Source organism: Mus musculus, chromosome 11 (genome assembly GCF_000001635.26).
Source record: "Mus musculus strain C57BL/6J chromosome 11, GRCm38.p6 C57BL/6J".
NCBI lineage: Eukaryota > Metazoa > Chordata > Mammalia > Rodentia > Muridae > Mus > Mus musculus.
This window is the reverse complement of record NC_000077.6, coordinates 107,730,771-107,752,939: the sequence shown is the minus strand read 5'-3', so window position 1 is coordinate 107,752,939 and position 22,169 is coordinate 107,730,771. Positions and strand designations below refer to the sequence as shown.

General features: G+C 50.3%; 1 protein-coding gene across 1 annotated transcript in view; it reads left to right on the top strand.

Moving 5' to 3' along the window:
• Cacng4 (calcium channel, voltage-dependent, gamma subunit 4) overlaps positions 1 to 20,583 on the top strand; it is a 62,350-nt gene extending 41,767 nt beyond the window's left edge. Inside the window, exons 2-4 of the mRNA NM_019431.4 lie at positions 10,936 to 11,019; positions 16,073 to 16,213; positions 17,622 to 20,583. Of these exons, the coding sequence (NP_062304.1) occupies positions 10,936 to 11,019; positions 16,073 to 16,213; positions 17,622 to 18,160 (764 nt within the window). The 3' untranslated portion in view covers positions 18,161 to 20,583. The remainder of the gene's footprint in view (positions 1 to 10,935; positions 11,020 to 16,072; positions 16,214 to 17,621) is intronic.
• The last annotated feature ends 1,586 nt before the right edge of the window (positions 20,584 to 22,169 follow it).

Here is a 22,169-nt window from a genome sequence, read left to right as displayed (position 1 = left end):
GTGAACAGCTCTAGGAAGCCATGGCAGTAGAGATGCACAGGGCCAGGAGACCCAGCTCTGAGATAAAGACTTGGACCGTTTGACCTGTGTACCAGAGCTGTGAGCCACGTTGCCACCCCATCACGGTGCTCCATCAATGAACTCTTTCTAATTTGGACTAATTTGGAGATTGCCTAAGTAGGAAATGTTTGCAAAATTCATCAGATGTAAAGCTTGCAGTTGATAAAATGACTCAGACACAGGTGGCAGGATGTTGAGCCAGGTGTGGTCTTTGTCCTTGCCTTGACTGGTCTGGGCATTCTCTACCTATGCCTGTGTTCTCTCTTTCTCTCTCTCTCTCTCTCTCTCTCTCTCTCTCTCTCTCTCTCTCTCTCTGTGTGTGTGTGTGTGTGTGTGTGTGTGTGTAACAGGATAACTTGTGTCATTCCTTAGGCACCATCCATTTTCCTCCTCCCTCCTTTTTAGTATGGGGTGTGTGTGTGTTCACACATGTATGTGTGCACATGTATGCAGGTACATGTTAAGGCCTAAGGCTGATGTTGATCCATCTTCTTCTCTGTTCACTAAGACAGGCCTCTCAGTCAGACCCAGAGCTCACAGATTGGGCTGGTCTCAATAGCCAGCTTACTTTGAGATCTTCTATCTCTGCCTTCCATTGCTGGGCTTACACACCCATCCAGCATTTTTTTTTTTTTAAGACAGGGCTCAGTGATTCGGGTAGACTGCTGCCCAGCAAGCTCCAGAGATCTTCATCTCACCTCCACAGTGCTGGGATTACAAGCTGTGCCACCATGCCCAGCTTTTTACATAGGTACTGGGGACCAAACTCAGGTCCTCTGGCTTGAAAAGGCATCATCTCCAAGATTGTAAGTTTTGAGAGGGTGTCTCACCTGAATAGCCCAGGCTGGTCTTGAACTCACAACCTTCATGCATCAACCTCCAGAATGCTGGGCTCACAGTCTATGCCTCTGCACCTGGCTAAGTTCTCTCCTGTATACAACGATGCATCTGGACAGACTTATGGAACACAGTTCTGATGCATACATACAGTGGTTACATTTGGGTGACTAGAATATCACACACACACACACACACACACACACACACACACTTACTGTTTGTTGTTTGGTGTGACATCTGGGGCTCTTTTTCAGTCTTCCATATGTGACTCTGGAAGGTAGGAGCCTCAGCAAGAGCCTTTCGCTGGATTTGGACTCTCTGCCACCATCCAGCCCTGAACTCGGCTTCAGTTTCTAGACTATAGTCAACTGCTAAAACCCTCCTTTGTCCGCTGCTGCCTGCCAGTCTCCTTGTCCGTGCCACGTGTTAAAGTGATATGGATGGGCGTTTATTTTATCTTCTTGGGTTTCAATTCATCCTCACGGCAGGAGATCTGCAGGAGCACCTCCTCTCCAGCATCTAGCAGTGTGCTTGGTAATCTTTAAACACTCTGCAAAAATACGGCTGAGGAGGCTGAGGCATGGCTCAATGGAGTAACGCACTTGCCACACAAGCTTGAGGACCTGAGCTTGGATACTAGCACCCACATAAAGATCCAGAGGTGGCTGAGTGGGTGCCTATGACCCCAGAGCTGCTGGGAGACAGGCACAAGTGGATCTGAGGCATGATGGCTCCAGGCCTAGCTTCAAGTTCAGTAAGAAACCTGCCTCAGGGAACAAGGCAAAGACTGCTAAAGAAGGACGCCAAATGTCATCCTTTGGCCTGTGTGCATGCATAAGGGTGGGTGCCCGCACACACCTTCGAATATGCACATATATACACTGCACACACATATACCTTCAAATATACACATATATACACTGCACACACACGTACCTTCACATATACTACATATATACACTACACACACAAATACCTTTGAATATACACATACATACACTGCACATATAAACCGTCGAATATACCATATATATATATATATATACACTTATATATATGATATATGTTGATGCATGAAGGTTGTGAGTTCAAGACCAGCCTGGGCTATACACACATACCTTCAAATATATACATATATATACGTATGTGTATATATGTGTGTGTGTGTGTGTGTGTATACACACTGTGCACACATCTTTGAATATACCATATAAAGACACTGTGTACACACACTCACATAAACACCTTTGACTATACCACATATATATACTGCACTCACATGCCTTAGCATATACCACATATATACACTGTGCATACACATTTTTAATATATCACATATATACACTATGCACACACATACATACACGTACCTTTGAATATACCACATATATACACTGCACATGCCCACACCTTTGAATATACCACACACACACACATATATGTACATACTCACCTTTGAATATGCCACATACACATACATACATGTACACACACACCTTTGGATATACCACATATATACATATATACACACAGCTGAGGAATGAATGAATGAATGAGTGGGTGGGTGATGAGCAAGCTAAGGAAAACAGCACTGAGGAATGGATAAGATGAAGGAATGAATGCGTGTTGAAGAGGGGTGAACGAATGGCTTGTGAATGAACAGACATGTCCCACAGAGCACCATCCTCTACTTGCCTCTTCCACACCCCATTTACACTGAGCCCTTAGAGCAACTCAACCCTGCCCCACCCTCCCTGGCAAATATGAAGCCGACTTTCATCCCAAGACTTAGACACTGCCCATTCCCTTAAGCTAGCCTGGTGTCCACGCTGCCCACCCTCCCTGCAGATGGAGGCAACTTCAGGGTAGTGGGGTAGAGCATTCGACAAGGAGCAAAGAGTCAGCAAAGAGATGCACATGGATCCATGCAGCTTCTCTACCAAGCACACAGCTGGCCTCACTCTCTTCTCCAGCTTCCCAACATCTGATAAAATGTGTATACAACTGTCTAGTGGCTCCACCCTTGGTCCTCTGCAGTGGGCTTGTACAAGAACATCTTTAGATCTCTCCAAGGCACCTCCCTCCATCTCCAAAGGAGCCTTGGTATAGAGATGCAACAGGCTGGTCACAGAATCCACACAGCACATCAGCTTTGGCCTCAGCCCAAGCCCAGCTTTGTCTACAGGTAGCACACATCCTAAAGGTGGCCACCCTAGAGGACCAGACCTGAAGAAGTAGGAAGCCCTGGCGCCAACTTCCCAGAAGTCATTTAGAATGGACCCCAGAACCAGTTGCCCAGGGGACAGAGACTGGAAATGTTTCTCCACCTGCTCCCATTCCGTCCTCCTCTGCACAAGGTTTACCGGGTGGGTGAGTAGGGTTGCCTGCAGAGCTGTTCCCCCAGGCAAGCTACCCATGGCTGTGAGCAAAAAGCAAGAAATAATTGGTGTGGCTGAGTCTCAGGATGGACAGGGGACATATGCACGAGGCTGACGGCTGCAGCAGACGTGAGGTGGGCAGGAGGGCATCTGTATGCTCCCGGTAGGTTCTCCTAGTTTGAGGGGCTCCAGTGGTGTACCAGCTGGGGAAGACTATGCAGGAGATAAAGGATTTTGTGGATGATCACTGTTGTTAAGACAGCAGCTGGCATTCTGTTCCCTGGGATTCCCTTAATTAGAATGGCTGCTAAGTTGCCTCTCACCAAGGCTGGTGTCAGGCGCCAACATCCTTCAAATGACTCAAAGAGTGACTAACTACCCAGCTTTTGTACTGAAAGTCGTGTCTCTGCAGTCCCTTGAGTCCATCGGATGGGTCACCCAGAATCTCTGTGATAGCATAGCCCTGAGGTATGACCTTCAAAAGGATCGTGGAGGGACAAGCTACCCCATGCCACTGCAAGTGCATATGCATGCACACACACACACACACACACCTACACATATACTCACACACACATGCACACCCCTATACACACTCATAGACCCTCACACAGAAACGCATACTATACATATACACACACACAAACTCTCTCTCACGCACACACACACCTACTCACATACACTCATGTACACATACACTCACACACACAGAAACACATACACACATTCCTGCCACTACCACAGTTCTTGCCTGGTTCACCAGCTTCCACAGCCAGGGCATCTGTGGTCATTTCAAATATGCCTCCATCACCATGTTTCCTCTTACAGTGGAAGGATCTAGCCTCTTAAATGAGCTTTTGTGGTTTGTTTACTGGCATGGCAGAAAGCTCAGGAAACACAAAGGAATTCACAAACTTAGCTCCCTCATTACCCTACCACCCAGAAATATATAACAGTGGACATATCTTAGAATATAGATATTTCCTATGTTGGTATACGTGGTGTGTGTGTGTGTGTGTGTGTGTGTGTGTGTGTGTGTGTGTATTGTATATGTACATGTGTATATGTATACACACATGCACACATCTTCAGGAAAAGTGGCTCATGGTGCAAGGAGATGAGGGGATGCCTGTGTACACACTGATATGTATGTACATCTCCACAGGAAGCCATGACTTCAAGCAGGAGCAGCCCCTCTGTCCCCTTCCTGAGTTTAACAGAGGAAGACATGACTCAGCTGGGGCCATGTGACTCACAAACTTTCTTACCCCAGTAGCTTCCTGATCTTCCTGATCAGGGCCTCTATGTTGCTGTGAGCACCCTGCTCCTAGTGCCTCTGTATTCTTGTAGTGGGGTCAGTCCAGGGTCCCGCAATGAACCACGCACTAAAAAGAGCTGACAGCCTGGCAGCATTCCGTCTTGCTGGAAAAGAATTGGTTCTCTCATCAGCCATTAATTTTCTCCCTGTTAAGTGCCTCAAGCCAATGCTAACAAAATTAAACTCGACAGAGATAAATGTGAGGCCCCTAGGCCTAAAACTGTTGAGCTTCATGTAAACAGGTAACTCTTGTGGAAGAAATTCCCAGGGAAACTGAGGCAATGGGAATGCTAGGTCCCATTAATGGAAGCAAGGGGTCTGGAGAAGGAGGATACAGCCTAGATGTTGATTTGTTTATTTTGAGACAGGGTCTCTCAGGCTGGCCTGAACTTGCTATGTAGACTAGGCTCTGTGTGTATGTGTGTATGTGTGTGTGTGTGTGTAGTGTGTGTGTGTGTGTGTGTGTGTGTGTGTGTGTGTGTGTGTGGTGTGTGTAGTGTGTGTGTGTGTGTGTGTGTGTGTGTGTGTGTGTGTGTGCTCACAAGGGCACACACATGTGTAAATGGGTGCATGTGTGGAGGCCAGAAGTCAACTTTGGGTGGCTTCAGGACATGGAGTTTCCCCAGCTATCCATGACAGGGAGGGGGAATGAAGAAGGCTCTTGGAGCCACCGTGAAAAAAAAAAAAAATAACCAGAGATGTTTGACCAAACAGACTCTTAGGGGAAAATATCTCAAATTCTTAGCTTTGAGGTCAGGGAGTACTCTCTTTCTCTTTAGGGTCAATAGGGGCAAAAACAGTGGGGGATCATCTGCTCCGTTGCCTAGTCCCTCCTTAGACAGCGATGGGGTAGAATTGATTGTAGTGGATCTAGCTGCCCACCTGTGAATTAGGGTAGGTCCTGCAAAACCCTGAGTGACCTCCTCATAGCTTGATTTATTCTGCAAGACCTCTTTTAAAATAAGGATCTGCTATATTGGAACTTCAGAATGTCCCCCAGTGGCCCGGCTTTTAAAGCTTGGTCCCCAGCCTGTGGCTCTATTGGGAGGCAGTGGGGTCCTTAAGAGGTGGGGCTGGTTAAAACAAGCTTGGTTAATTGGGGGTGGGCCCATGTAGAGATGGAAAGACCTTGGCTCCTTTTTCTTTGCTCCCAGCCACCATGAAGTGAATGGGGCCACACAGCTTCTGTCTCTCCTCACGATGTCCCCTGTCCTATACCACGGGCTCAAAGGACCTCAGACTGGAGCCCTGACTGTGAGTTAGAATGAGCCTTTCCTCTTGCCATTGGTCGTCTCCCACGTCATGTCACAGTGGTGGAAAGCTGACTGGCATAGGCACCTTCGTAGCTCCTGCAGGTTAGACTGCGGGAAGCCTCTGAGGGCAGCAAAGCATAACCGCAATGATACCCATCTCTTTAATCTATGCCAGTCTCTCTAGGCGTGTGAGGAAGCAGGGAGAAGGGAAAGGAAGGGGGAGGGAGGAAAGGGGCAGGGAGGACCAGAAAAGCTACCACGGAGTACGTGCCTTCAGACTCCCTTTTAATCATTATCCTCAGATGGTAGGACCCACCGTGTATGAACAGAACCCCCGAGCAATAACTGATGGATTTGGACATGCAGACATTCCTGCAGCCACTGCAGATAATGTGCTTAAGAGTGAGCCATTGGGGAGAGAATTCAGCCGCTAAAATGCTATCCAAGCATAAATTCCTGAGCTCAATCCCCAACATCCAGGTAAAAAGTTAAGAGTGTTGACAGGTACTTGCGGTTCCAGCCCTGGAGAAGCAGAGCTCTCTAGAGGCCGGCCAGCCTAGGCTACTTGGCCAGCCTAGGCTACTTGGCCAGCCTAGGCTACTTGGCCAGCCTAGGCTACTTGGCATGTTCCAGGTTAGTGAGAGACCCTGCCTCAAAAAGCAAGGTCAGTAGTCCCTGAGGAAAGACACCCAAAGTTGACATCCGGTCTCCGTCCTTTACGCACATGTGTACCCATGTGCACATGCACACACACACACACACACACACACACACACACACACAATGAGTTAACAGGCTATAGATGTCGCTTGGTGTCAGGTCATTTGCTTAATCCACAAGGCTTTGTGCTCCAATCCCAGCACTTTAAAAACAAAGTTACAGGCCTGGCCTGATGGTGCTGATTCCAGCCCTTGGGAGGCAGAGACAAGCATTCAAGGCCAGCCTAGGCTACCTTGTAAGATCAGGCCAGACAAGGCTTCATAGTGAGACCCTGTCTCAAAACAAGCAAAACAAAGGCTACGAAAACTGAGAGGTCTTGTTTCCGAGTCTATCTAAAATAACTTAAGGACATGGGCCACAGTTAAGTGACAGAGCACTGGCTTAGCAGGCCCGAAGCCCTAGGCTTCATCCCCAGTGCCATAAAAATCAACTCATAAATTTAGTTAAATAATTTTCTAGCTGTAGCATGGGGAACAGTGAAATATGTCGGAAGGATGCTTGGAGCAGATGTCTCTGTGCAAGGCCAGCCTGGTCTGCAGAGTGAGTTCCAGGACAGTCTCACTTAACACTAAGGGTGTTGCTGTCATGTGACCCAACAATTGCACCCCTGGGCATTTGTTTCAGAAGGGCAATAAACATTTTTTCCCAAGGCCTGAACATGAACACCCACAGCAGAATTGTCGGAAACAGCGGACCTCCCTCACGGGTCATAATTTAGCAGAGGATGAGATTCTAAGCTGTGGAACACTGCCCAGCCATGGAAGGCACAAGCCACCAACACACACACGGGAGATAATCTCAGAACTGTGTCAAGTACAAAAAGCCACCCACTAAAGGTTACTGTGCCATACAGTCCGAGTGTTGACATTTTAAAGGGCAAAGCTGCCACAACTGAGAACCCCATGGTGATTGCTGTGGGTTCAGAAGAGGCTGGGGTAGACCAGACAGAGGGTGTGGCTGAAAACAAAGGGCACCTGAAGGTGATCCTTGTGATGGAAGGCTCTGGATCACACATGAGGTCAGTGTCACCACCCTGGATGTGACAGTGTGCTAGTTTCCTCAGGTATTACCAGGAAGCCAAGTGAAGGTACATCCCATAACATATTATTTCTTCCTCTCTATGTAGGTGTGCATATGGTTGTATATGTGTGTGCTCACCAGCACCAACATGTGTAGAGGCCAGAAGTTGTCTTTGAAATGGCTTATTGACATGCTTATTTGTGTGTGAGCACACGTGTGTGTGCTTGCATATATGGGTGCCTGTATATGTATATGTGTGTCTGTGTGTCTGTGTTCATGTATGTGAGTGGACATGTATATGTGTGTGCAATATGTCTGTGCATCTATGTGTGCACCTGAGTTACTGTTGGGTCCTCTCTCATTGTTCTTTACCTTATGTATTGAGGCAGTTCCTAGCTGAAACCAGATCTCACTGTTTGAGCTATCTTAAGTAACCAGCTTGCTCTGAACTCTCTGTATCTTATTGGTGGTAAACCCCACCAAACCCCAAGCACACCACCCACCCTGGGATTATAAACACACCACCCTGGGGTTACAGGCCAGGTTACAGGCCTCCTTACCCATCAGACTTAGTCATCCTTCCATGGGATCAGAACTCTAGTCCTCACACCTCCATGCTGAAACCCCAGCCTTCTCTACCTCACATTTTGAGATGGAGGTTTCTCACTGAACCTGGAGCTTTCTGATTGGCTAGACTTTGCTGGTTGGCTGGTGTGCCCAGGATCTCTTTGCCTACCTTCCCACCCTGCACTGTGAGGTTACAGAATACCAGCATACCAGGCCTTGTACCCGGGTGCTGGGGACTCAAACTCGGTCCTCATGCTTGAGTGACGAGCACTTTACCCATAGAACCATCTCCCAAGTCCCTCTCATTATGCCTTAAATGGGCATATGAATCTACAGTAATTCAAAATAAGGTTCCTTTTTTTTTTAAGAGGCAGAGGGGTCCAGGAGTAGAATATGTACTTAGTATGAGCAAGGACTTGGGATCAACTCGCAGCACCCCTTAAAACTAGGGGAGACCTCTCCCTGTATGCATGTGAGTAGGAGGGTGTGGGGAGACGGTCCACAGAGACAAGTCAGCTGCAGGATTGTCGAGCTGAAGTGATTGTTTTCTTCTTTTCCAACCTCTTATTATTTGACTTGTTCCAACAAGCATGTGTGACTTGGTGATTTTCTTTAGACCCATGAAGTGGAAAAAAAAAAGAAGGAAAGGAAGAGAGAAAGGGACGGAGGGAGGATGGAAGGTAGGAAGGAAGGGAGGGAGGGAGGAAGTGTTGGGGGGTGGGCAGGGCCAGGGCCAGATAGCTCTGCTCACCCAACTCCTTTAAAGGCTGGTTCTGGGTCTGTGGGAACATTTTTTTTTAATCTGGTGGGGGTCAGGTCCTAGGAATGAGGCTGCGACTGGCCCACTCGGATCTCTGCCAGTCTACCTACCCGCAGGCATCCTGGGCCCAGTCCATTCTGGTAGTCCTTCTCCTTCACCGGCTCCTGCATTTGCTCGCTGACTCAGCCACTCAGGGACACATGAAGTAGAAGAAGGGCAGCTCTGGGCCCAGCAGCGAATCTCCCTGACACATCCCCAGAGGCCAAGAACCACCTCAGTGCCCCGCCGGTATCATCTGTAGTTCTAAGGGACCTGAGAGTTAAGATGAGAGATGCGAGATGAGGTTTATCGTCACTGCATAGGCAAGGGAACTCAAGGTTAACGGAGTTCGCACAGAAAACACACCCCACCCAAGATACCTCCTCTGAGACTCTTGTCTGTCTCCTGCACCTCTGACCAGGGGTCCAGGGAAGCATGGCTGCTCCTGTGCACATGGGTCTTTGGAGCAGCAGCTGAAGAGAGGAGGGGGAGGAACAGCTTGGAGGGGGGCAGCTGGTCGGCAGCTCATGTGTCTCCAGGTAGGAGAGTGACAAGCTCCCAACCTAGCACGGAGACCTTAGTGGGACACACAGGAAGACAGATGTGCCCCTGGCACACTTCCAGCCTCCAGTACTGTCCCCACCCACTGTGAAGCCAGGCTGGACTGCTGGAAGCCAGTAGGATGCTTGGCAACAGCTTCAAGAGAAAAACTGGCTACAGCTGGGAATAGACCAGCTCTGACCAGTTAAGGAGTTGGGGAGGAAGGGCTCTGGCCATCGGCTGCTGGAGTCATGTGGTTGAGTAGGCATGAGGTGTTAGCAGGCACAGGCACATAGTGGCATGGCCTCCCCCTCCCCCATGTGACTCCCTTTCTTCTGGTATGTTTAGTGATGGGCATTCGTAGGCCGATAGGCAACAGATGATTGGGAGAAAATGGATGGAAGATTCTGGAAGGGAGAACTGTCCTGTCCTTGAGTTCCTGAATGAACCAGGAATTCTGTTTTTCTACACTGTGAAGACCGCTTTTCCAAGTGGAGAGGAGAAGTCCAGACAGGAGAACATTGTACCCTTCTGGAAGTTTCTTGGCTCTCTACCTTCAATTGGAATAAGAGAGTCTTAGTCAGGGTTTGTATCCCTGCACAAAACATCGCAACTACAAGAAGCAAGCTGGGGAGGAAAGGGTTTACTCAACTTACACTTCCATATTGCTGTTCATCACCAAAGGAAGTCAAGACTGGAACCCAAGCAGGTCAGGAAGCAGGAGCTGATGCAGAGGCCATGGAGGGATGTTCCTTACTGGCTTGCTTTCCCTGCCTTGCTCAGCTTGCTTTCTTATAGAACCCAAGACTACCAGCCTAGGGATGGCACCACTCACAAATGGGCCCTCCCACCCTTGATCACTAATTGAGAAAATGCCTTACAGCTGGATCTCATGGAGGCATTACCTGGAGGGAAGCTCCTTTCTCTGTAATAACTCCAGCTTGTGTCTAGTTGACTCACAAAACCAGCCAGTACAGAGGGGATTGGAATCTGAGCCCATTCTAGCACTTGCAGGGAGGACTTCACTCCACTCTGTATAAGCACCACCCGACCTGCGCCTCTAGGAGTCTGACTGAAAGGCCCTCTGCCTCTTCTGGGGAACAAATTCCTGCTCATTTTTCAGGCAGCAACCCTAGAATCCCCTTGGGTCTGGGGATCCTGCCCGCTGTTTGGGACCTTTTATCCTGACAGTGAGGTGTGTTGTCACCCTTGAGGATTCTGAGGCGTAACCAGAAATGATACAGCTCTGACTGAGGTTCATCCCAGTGTGCAAGACCTCTGGGCGTGTCTGCGTCCCCAAGGGACACTACGCAGTGGGGACTTGAGACGCACCCTCTCTTCTCTCTGCCCCTGTGACCTGCCCAAAGTTTCCATATCTGGAATGAATGGTTGTCTGAACCCACGGGGCATTCACAGTCTGTCTCCCCTTGTTTCCTCCAGGCATCTATAGAGGGCACTGCTTCCGGATCAACCACTTCCCAGAGGACAATGATTACGACCACGACAGCTCCGAGTACCTCCTCCGTGAGTGACAAGTACCTCAGCTGCTTTGTATGAGGAGGGGAGAGGAAGGGAGGGGCTAGAGAGGTGAGCCCTGTGGACTTGGCCCCAGTTCTTCGCCCTGGGGGCTTGTGGGCGTTTTGATTTAAAAGTCCTGAGCTCAGAGGGTGGGCTTAGTGCAAGAGTGGCCTGGCATACTGTGTATTTGAAGGTAGGCACAGTGGATCAAGGGCCAAGGCCCACAAACACTGAGGCCCAAGCCATTAGGAACAGCTTCAGAGGACTACTGGTAGAGCAAGTGAAGCTAAGGGTAGGAACTTCCACTGGAGATGTAGCTCAGTTGGTAGAGGACTTGCCTAGTACGTACAGAGCTCTGGTTCCATCCCCAGCCAGCACAGCTTAAGCCCAGCTTGGTGGCACAGGCTGTAATCTCAACCCTCCAGAGGCGTGGAGGGAGGTTCAGAAATTCAAGGTCAACACTTGCTATGTAGTAAATTGAGGCTAGAACTGAATCTAGAGACCCCGTCTCCAATTTTACAAAAAGAAAAGATACGAGCTCTCTGGTAATAACTGTTCAGACTAATATTCAACACTCAAGAGGTAGAGGCGGGAGGACCAGGAGGCCAAGGTCGTCCTCTGCTGTGTAGTGACTTTGAGGCCAGCCTGAGCTCTGTAAAGGCCAGTCCTGAGAAAAGCTAAAAGGCTCTGCCCAGGCCACACCTTCCCGTGGGGTGGAGCATCTGAGGCACATTATGTAGGGATTACCTCACCAGACTGCTTCTGTGAAGAATCTTGTCAGTTAAGAAGCTGAAGGGGAGACCAGCAGACCCCCACAAACCCAGATTCCAGGGAGCTTCCAGAGACTGAGCCACAAATCAGGGGCATACACATATTACTGTGAGAGGGGGGACTGGGCGGGGGCAATGACTGGAATGTAAATAAGTAAATTAATTGAAATTAAAAAAAAAAAAGAATCCCACAGTTGGGGATGAAGCTGGCAGGGCCTCCTCTGACAGGTGTCCCTAAGTCCCTTCAGCCCCAACTTACATAGCCACGGCTCTGCCTATGGACTGCCCTTAAGCCCTTGTTCCCATATGATCCTGTGACTGAGTTATGCCTCCCCATTGGTACCCACACCATATGCTGAACCCCAAAGAATGGGCTACCCCTGCTCCTAAAGTCTGTTCAGAGTTCATCTGTGGACCTCTGGACCCCTCACCTCGAGAAGGGAGGAGGCCACAGGCAGAGAAGGGTAAAAATGGATGCTAGGCTTTCTGTGTCGTTCCCTCCTCCCCATCAGCCAGAAGACACAAAGCTGCTTCTCACAGAACCCTGGGGCTCAGGCCCAGCCTCACACATAGAGAATCGATACCAGTGCGTCCTTAGAGAGAGCATAATTCACCGGGCACCTGATTATGGGTCTTTTTTCCCCCTACAAGAAAGGATTTGGATCATGAGTCATCGGATGAAGTAGAATAGTGTGCGGTTCCCATGGAGCTGAGGCCATGTGAGGCGGCTCCAGCCGGGCCCAGAACCTGAAATAATACGGCCAGAGCCCTGCCTCCAACCCACCTCCCTATCTTCTTCCCTGTTGCCTTCCTGTCCTCTGATTCGACATTCTGGAGGCTCACATTCTACGTGGTAAATGAGGTCCCCTTAGGGTGGCTGTAGATGAAGGAGATTGCACACTGTGAAACTCAAAAAATTCCCCTTGCATAAATTACGGTGTGAGTGGCATCCTTCCGGTTCTGCGATGCAGAGCTCACGAGAGGGAGCTGGAAGGACAGAGCCGAGACCCTTAGGCAACAGTATGGCAGCTTCTTCATTTTGCAGCTCGGCAGAGGGAAGCCTTGGGGATTATCTCCATCAGTGATACTGTCCTCCAAGCCTTGATGGTTTGGTCCATTCAGTCAGCCTCCTGGGGTCCAGGATGGGATAGAGAAGGACAGAGTAAGGGTCTGAAGCCTCAGCCCCGATGCCACAGGTCCTCCCACCAGCAGTGTCCCCTGGGTACCCAGGGGTCTGGGAGTGCCTTGGAGTGATAGTGGCGATATGACAGTTGTCTCTCCCACAAAGGATGTGATCTCAAATGTACAAGATGGCCAGGTTCATAACAAGCTAATGTGTGTCCATCGGTGGCTGTAGAGATAGGTCCCTGAAAATTGATTTCCACCTTCCTCCAAGACACAGGGAAACCTGGAGCCAGCGGCATACCAACTCTGAGACCTGTGATGGTCGTAGTCCCTGTGGCCACAGGGCCTGTGTCTCCCAGGCTACCCTGGAGTATTCAGCCCTCTGGTCTCTGTGTAGAGGATCCCTGGAGAGAGGTCTCTGGTGGCTCATAGGATGATGTCATCTATCTCTTCATTCATTTAATGTAACTCTGTCACGGGCTTATCACCATCCTAAGCACGTGGGATACAGGGACATGGAAACAGCTCTGGCCCCCGTGTGGTGTCACGAGTATAGGAGTTTGAAGAGCACAGAAGGTTCTGTGGTAACGGGAGGCCTGTGAGACAGCAGCCCCTCAGTCTTACCTTAGAAAGTGCAAGAAGCAAGTCAACTCTGAGCCTCACATTCCTAAGAGGGGCTGGACATGAATTTTGAGTTGCACTGGATACTTGGAGACCTCAGAGCATCACACACTAACAGCTTGGGATCTAAGGAAGTCAACACCTCACACCCTGTGGAGAGTCTCTTTCTCGGGTGTGTCTTGTCCCCATCATCCCTGCCTGTCTTGTCCGGGGCCTGGCACCTCCCTCCTAGGTTCGGGATTTCCAGTTAGATGGCTGACACCTGTGCCAAGCTACAGTGCTGGTGTCCAGGCAACTGTGAGTCCACAGTGGGGCTTAGAGTAGGTTACAAGACAGTGATCTTCCTCCAGGCATTTATCATCCCCTCCCCCCCGTGGCTGGATGTGGTCACTGGGGCATGGCTGGCTCTGGCTGGCTCCAGCTTCTCAGAGTCCGTGTGGCAAGACACCCGAGCATCTGAGTCCGTGTAGCAAGAGGCACGTGCTGGCAGGCCTCACCTGGATGGGTGTCCCTGAGCCACAGGGCTCCAGTGTTCCCTCTGGACCATCTGGCTGGTCCGCCGAAGGCAGGGCAGGGTGAGGACGTGAGTCTGGCCATCTTGGCTCAGAGGCATGTTTGAGAAGCACACAGGAAGCCTCCTCCCAGAACCCTGCGACTACAAGAAAGCTAAGAGGAGTCGGGGAGGAAGTGGCAGAGAGAGGCGTTTTCATTTAATGCCCCCACACAATCCCTTCTCTGTGGAGCAGGGGCTCACACTGTGGGTGTACAAAAAGGAGACAAACACCGCCTTCAGAGGCCGCACGGCCCCAAGCCAGTCAGCTGGCTCAGGAGGGGCACCTGCCCGTGTTTCCTGACTCACAGTCCTCCAAAGCTCTACCAAGGCCCACGCCATCGGATTTCTCTAGGACTGCGAGAACACAGAGGAGGCCAAGCGCTGAGCATCTCCCATGACTCTGTTCCCTTCCTCTGACCTTGTCATCTACCCAGACGCTCGGGGTGAAGACCAGAAGCCTACTGTGTGCTCTGATGGGCATTCATTTCCTGGGGGGTTGGGGGGGGGAAGCTGTAACAAACCATCACGAACCACGTAACTGAAAACAACAGAAATTGAGCCCTGGGTGCATTCAGAATGGTCTCATCTTGAGGCCTGTAAGGTCCCTAAACACATATGTAATACCTTTTCCCAGGGGCAACCACATCCACAGGGAAAGGACATGGCCAACCTTTCCAGCTTGATGTCACTACTGTGGCCAAGTTATGAAACGGTGCCTCGGGCAGTCGCTGAACTTCCTGGCCCTGCCTCCAACCCTGCTGGTCAGGGGCAGAACAAGGATTCAGGCGTGGTTCTGCTGGCTAGTGTGATGGACAGTATCTTATTGTGCCCTGCCCTGCCGCCTCTTCTGTGACTCACACAGGTTGTGAGCTTGCACATCAGGCCTAGCGGTGACTTGCTGAACAGAACTAGCCACTTTGAAAGTGCATACTGCAGCCAGCCTTGTGCTAATTGCCCCACAAGGACAAAACCAGGCACAGCACAGTGGCCCCCACAAATTCATGGCTTTAATTTCTGAGCTTTTAGCCAAGAGCAATTTAAACTTATGAAATGGAAAATGCCAGAAATAAAGAACCCATAGGTTTTTAAATTAACTTTTGTTACAGTGTTAGTCTTCCCATTTTATTATTAGCCGCGCGATAGTCACTTTCTATACTTGATTTGTCAATTAGATTTTATCATAGTGGACTGGCAAGATGGCTCTGGGTAAAGGTACTTGCCATGTGTACGAGCCTGGTGACCTAGGGTCATCACAGTCACAGAACTCTCGCATCAAGTCAGAAGAACTAACTTCACAGACCTGTCCTCCGACATCCACACCCGGGCTGTGGCCTGTGCGTCCACACGACAGCAACATTAAATGAAAATGTAAAATGTTAACGTTATCATTGAGTCTATGAGAAAACACAGGGTCCTGGTAGGAATCACAACTTAGAAGGTATCGCTTACCGATGAGGAGGGAACTGAACAATTAAAGCCATTTTTCACAAGTGGGGAAAGTAAGTCTTTGAAGTGTGAACCGATTGGCCAAGAACACAGAGTGTGTGACAGAGCAGGTCTCACACCTAGTCCCACTTAATATGCTAAAGCCTATTTCTCTCAACCATTGGTCAGAGCTCGCTCTAGAGCACTCCCCAGCCTTCTGATGCTCCTATGGGACCATTCAGGAGAGAGCTTAGGGGGCTGTGAGCTGTTGTATCAGTACTGTCCCAACCAGAGCATTAATTACTGTGGCCTCTCCAATGCCACTGAGGGACTCTGATCCCTCTCCTCTGTAGGAAATGCGACCCACACCCAAGAAGAGGCCCGGCGACCTGCAGGCAGGTGTGATAATGTGTGTCAGTTGGCTTCTGAGAAAGTAAACAGCCAACCTAGAGGCATTTTTTTGCCCAGGTCTAGCAGCAGGACTCCTGGGAGAGATGCCTATGGCCGTGGCAGGGGTGCTGGCTGGACTCACTCCAGTGTCTGCTTTGTTCCCACCTTGGCCTAGGCATTGTGCGAGCCTCCAGTGTCTTTCCCATCCTCAGCACCATTCTGCTCCTGCTCGGAGGGCTCTGCATCGGCGCTGGGAGGATCTACAGCCGCAAGAACAATATTGTCCTCAGCGCGGGAATCCTCTTTGTGGCGGCAGGTATGCGGGGCTGCCCCTCCAGACAGGAGCTGAGGCTGTAGTGGAGCACCTGAATGCATGGTCGTGGATGCCAAGAGTGTGCATCCTGGTGGGAGGGCAGTCTGAAATCCCAGTGTGGGGTTAACTTGAAGAGGCCAGGTGTGTAAGACTGGGGCAGGGATGAGGTTTTTGTTTGAGGAGACGACAGCATTACAAATGGGTTTTCACACATCGCAAAGGGTCACACACATTGTCCGTGCACTGAACGCCATCACCAGATTGCGTCCTTTGGAGAGGTTAATTTGATGGTGTCCGAAATTGCACTTCATATCAAAAAGTCAGGTGTGTAAAATACAACAGGGTGCTGGGTGCTTTTCAAACCTCTAACAGGGTCAGGAGCTGGCTGGGTTGGATATGAGGGAAGAATGTGACGCCTCAGGAATGCCAAGACCCAAGGGAGTTTGCTCTTTAAAGACAGGGTGGGGGTGCTGGAATAGGAAGGACAGAATCGCATTCATTTCTTAGCATAGATTTGTGTTGGCTGTTCCAGGCTATTTAGAGATGAATTAAAGTATATCGGGGAGTCGGGTGGGTTACAGGTAAATGCTGCAGTACTCTAAGGGAGGTGATCATCACAGATTTTGGGTTCTGCTGAGAGCTGTATCTCTCATGAACACCCAGGGGTGACTGGACGTAGAGGGAGAATCTAGCTACCAAGCTGGCTGTGGTGGTGGTGCACAGCTCTAATCCCAGCACCTGGGAGGTAGAGGCAGAAGAGTTCCAGACTAGGAGAGGTGGCTCACTGGTTAAGGACACTGGCCGCTCTTATAGAGGACTAGAGTTCGATTCCCAGTACACACATGGCGGTTCACAACCATCTCTAACTCCAGTTCTAGGAAATCTGCTGCCCTCCTCTTCCTGCCTTTTCAGGCAAACAAGTGGTACACAGACATGCAGGCAAAACACCCATCCACATGCACATAAAATAAGTATTTAAACAGAGGACCAGGAGTTCAAAGACATCCTCAGATACCTAGGGACATCTGAGCCAGCCTGGGCTACATGAGGCCTTCTCAAAAGGAAAGAGAATGAAGGAAAAAAGGAAGAAGGGAGGGATGAAAAAAGGGTAGAAAGAAAAAAGAATTAGTTACCAAGCCAGCTGAGGTAGTGCATGCTTGTAATCCCAGCACCTGGGAGGTGGGGGGTTAATTGGAAATTCTAGGTCATCTTCAGTTACATAAACACAGGGCAAGCCTGGGCTACATTAGATGCTGTCTCGAAAAATAAAAATAGATCGACGACCATAATACATAAATATTCATTGAGGAGAAAGTTGGCCACCATCCCACGTTCAGCAGCCTGTTCTCCATTCTCTTCTTCCTGTTGTGAGTCTAACCTCCATCTCTCTCCCTGCCCCGCTTTCTTTCAGGCCTCAGTAATATCATCGGTATCATCGTCTACATTTCCAGCAACACGGGCGACCCCAGTGACAAACGTGACGAAGACAAAAAGAACCATTACAACTACGGCTGGTCTTTTTACTTTGGAGCCCTGTCGTTTATTGTGGCGGAGACCGTGGGCGTCCTGGCTGTAAACATTTACATTGAGAAAAATAAAGAGTTGAGGTTTAAGACCAAGCGGGAGTTCCTTAAGGCCTCTTCCTCCTCTCCTTACGCCAGGATGCCGAGCTACAGGTACCGGCGACGGCGGTCCAGGTCCAGTTCAAGGTCCACGGAGGCCTCACCCTCCAGGGATGCATCTCCCGTGGGCCTGAAGATCACCGGAGCCATTCCCATGGGTGAGCTGTCCATGTACACGCTATCCAGAGAACCCCTTAAGGTGACCACAGCTGCGAGCTACAGTCCGGACCAGGACGCTGGCTTCCTGCAGATGCATGACTTCTTCCAACAGGACCTAAAGGAAGGTTTCCATGTCAGCATGCTGAACCGGCGGACGACTCCCGTGTGACCCGCCCACCCCTCTCGGCACAGGCCTCCCCCAAGGTGGCTGTTTGTGTGACACAGAACAGGGTGACCCTTAAGATTATAGACAGTGAAGTGGAGCTGAGTGCGATCCTCCCTGGCCTCCAGAAGACGCCATGGGCTAGCTCAGAGTGAGGGGAGTCTGGAGATTGGAATCAGGGATAAGGTAGAAACAGAAGGCTGACTTTCTCCCGAGGTAGGCTGTTCTGCTGCCCTCTGGGTTTTTGGAACTTCTCAAGAGGCCCAAGAATTTTCAAGAAGCTGCATCAGCCTGCCTCTTGGGAACCAAGAAACCAGTCATGCCAGATGTCAAACGCATCCTCCCTCGCTGGGCACTGGGCCACAGGGAGGCTTCTTCCGGGCACTGGGACCTCTGGCCTCCCATCGACTGTTTCCTGCCCAGATGTTCCTGTGTCCTGGAGCCCAACATGAGCCTAAGCTCATTCCATTCCCCTCTGTGTCTCCCTCAGCCTCTGTCTGGCCCCCTGGTGGAGCTGGTGGTTGTAAATATCACCCATTCTGAAGAGAAAGCTCTATGGCTAACTGGTGCTTCGGCCTCGAGCTGTCCTGGGGCCTGCTGCTCTCCACCTCAGGAGATCAGGAAACCAGGGCAAATTCGGAGGCTCTGCTGGCTTTCATACCTGCTTCTGGAAGTTTCCGCTGAGCTCAGAATGTACAGGACATACTGACTAATCTTGGAGGTCCAGAGGGTTTCACGGATCTGAGGGATGGTGGGCATGTGGCCTTTGACTCTGTCCTTCCACACTGGCCTGAGGAACCACTCTGTCCCCTGAGGGCCCTGCTGGGGCACGGAGCCATACTCCCACTTCCAACCTGGTGTTCTGACACAGATGTACAAGCTTAAAGATTTGAAAGGGAAACCTGAGAGTGAACAGAGGAAAGAAAGAAAGAAGGAAAGAAGGAAAGGAAGAAAGGAAGAAAGGAAGAAAGGAAGAAAGGAAGAAAGAAAGAAAGAAAGAAAGAAAGAAAGAAAGAAAGAAAGAAAGAAAGAAAGAAAGAAAGAAAGAAAGAGCATCATTTTCCAAGTGGTTATGAGGGTGGCATACTGAAGAACATCGTCAGAAGACCAAGCTGTACTCACCTCTTTATCCTGAAAAAGAGCAACACCACCTCCCCTCAACTCCTGCCATTATAATTTATTCTGCCCACACCAGGACTCGGTGAGCATTTGACTCAAGGTGCCATGCTGGGCTTTCTGTCTTTGCCTGAATCCAAGAATGTGTTCTGTGTCCTACAGTTTGTCCAACCAATCCCCCTCTTCCTCAAGGCGGACGAAAAATAAATAAATAACCAGATGAGTGTGTCCAGGTTCGAAAGAACTCTCCAGAAAGTGAAACTCACCCTCTTTTCTATAACACGCGTGCTTTCTAAAGATCAGTCGTTTCTTACTTTTTGAGACTTCTTAATCCACTTTTGAACAGTAGTCTGCTGTGACCCCGGTAACTGTCTTACTTAGAAGTGACAACACGCCAATTCTTACCTCAGTCACCTGCTCGTGGAGCCCCCCGACCCCCACCCCCTAGGCTAACTCGGAGTTCAGACGCAGGTCCATCTGTCCTTTCCTGCCCCCGCCCCACCACCGGAAGAAGACAACCCATATCCTAGCTCCAGCCGGTTGCCTATGAGATGGTGAGCTGAGACATGAGCATGCCAAGGCTCCTTTGCCTGCTCAGAACCATGCCCTCCTGGCCAGGTTGGCTCCTCAGTATGTGTCCAAGCATGTGCCGCAAATGAGCGCCAATGTCAAGACATGTGTGGTCTGTCCCTGCTGCAGGCCCTCTCCCTGCCTACCTCCCCACCCACCCTCCCCTCTCCTCTACCACCATTATTACATCTAACAAGGCTGAAGGAAGCCCCAGCCCCCAGGGAGACCCAGGAGCTGTCCCATGTCTCTTCTGGCAATAGAGCAGCAGCCTGTGGTAAACTTCCATGCAAGCTACCACCATCCCAACTGTGGTCCCAGAAGTTTCCATGATTCCACCTAAAAAAGCTGTGTTCCGATGACTCCTACCTCTTGTCCGGTTCCAGGCAGAGTGCACAGGCCCACTCCAGGGACCAAGAAGGAGATAGGAAGAAGAGAGACGGGGGTAGAACCCAGGGAGAAGGCCTCAGTGGCCCCAGCCCTTGCAACCTTCCTCCTGCTGACTGCCGGCCTCACTCTGGAGAACTTGGTCTCCAGCTTTGCTCTCCCTATGAGACAAAGGGAGTAGAACTGGACCTTCCTGCTGACAGGCTCAGGTCTGAGCCCACCTTCCTACCCTTCTTCTGTCCCAACCCCTCCCCAATGTGTTTCACCAGTTAAGCCCCTGTGACTCTGTACCCATCAATGGTTTGGGATTGTTAGTTCTGTCTTTTTTTTTAATGAAATAAAAACATTTTTAAAATGTTCTATTCTTGATGTGGGGAGGTGAGGGACATGCTCCTTTGAGGTCCTTATGAGTGTCTAGTGTCCCAGGTGTAGGACTTACGTGGGGCACCCAAGAGAAAGAGGGTGAGGGGGTGGGGGCAGACACCATGTGAACAAGACTGAGGTCTCTGTCTTGAATCTGAGGACCAGACTCCGTTTAGTCTGCAGGTGCTTTGCCATTGAGATGCTTTACCATGGATAAGCTGGGAGCAGCTGAGCTAATGATGGGACTTGGCAAAGCCCTGAACTCCCCAGGGCATGGCAACTTGTAGCTAAGGATTCCCAGGGACACTTTTTCCTCGGTATCTTTATAAGATGGTAAGAAAGGGGGCTGGGTAACCAGGACAGAGAGTTTAGGTGGCCTGGACAAAGATATGCCATCAACAGGACTCAGCTTCCTAGTTTGGTGTCCTTCCCTGGGACCAGGTTGCAAGAGGCCTTCTTGAAGGAGACACTAGCTGAGAAAAATGGCCAGCAGGCTTCCCTTTGCTGGTAAAGCACTGAACAGCCTCCACACCCCTGCACCCCCCCCCCACACACACACACATACAACACAGTCGGGGCAGCCAGCTGCCACTGCCCCTGCACAGGGAGGGGCAGGGTAAGAGAGGGAGAGAAGCACAAGGTTGACCCCATCCACCCAAGCTATACTTGGCAGATTGCACAGGCTCCAACAACTGCTATGAGTCACCAGCTTCTCCCTCGAGTGGCTTTTGCTGGGTATCAGAGGCCTGAAGGAAGATTATTAGTGATTTCCCTTAGTTCTGCCCACCTCCCTATCCCATGGCACCATTCCTGTCTCGTAGGACTGCGATCTGGAATTTTCTTCCCGAGTGATGGGCTGGCTCTGCTGGTCTCTCTCAAACCATGCTCTCCTCCCTTTTTCAAAGGCTTCTTGCATCCTGGTTCCAGGGAAGGGCACCACGCTAAGGACTGAGATCTGTTTTCCCCATACCTCTGCCCTCTCCCAGCCTGTCTGAACTCTGTCCTGGTTTCTTATCCCTCTTTCAAACACATGTCCCTGAGTATGTTGAGCCATCAGGTCCCACAGCCTGGGGAGTTCGGGCTTTTGCCAAGCCCCACCAGTGACCATAATGTAGACTGGCTGTGTTGTTAGCCTGGAGCCAGTTCTGCCTGGAGTTAGCACCTTGTGCCAAACACCCATGTCCACTGTTTATTCTTAGCCTGGAGGAAACCCTGTCTCAGCAGAAGCTGTGCAGCCATCCTGGGCTGACTCTCGTGCCAGGCTGCATTTAGGGACTCTCCGCCACCTCCTGCAGTCATGTGGCCATGTGTTTAGCCGAGCTGAAAGTGCTGCCTCCATAATTTGCAGAGATAGGTCTTTTAGAACCAACACAGAAACCAATGCTGTAGTTCCTTAATGAAAATAAAATTTCAGGGCTCTGGGGAAGGGGTGAGGCTCAGTCAGTAGAGTGCCTGCCTTGAAAGCCTGAGGACCTGAATTCGATCCCCAGGGCTCACTTAACGATGCCCAGCCTAAGGTGGTGGGTTCTGACAGTCTCAGTATTGGGAAGGCAGAGTCCGGAGTATCCCTGGTGCTCCCTCT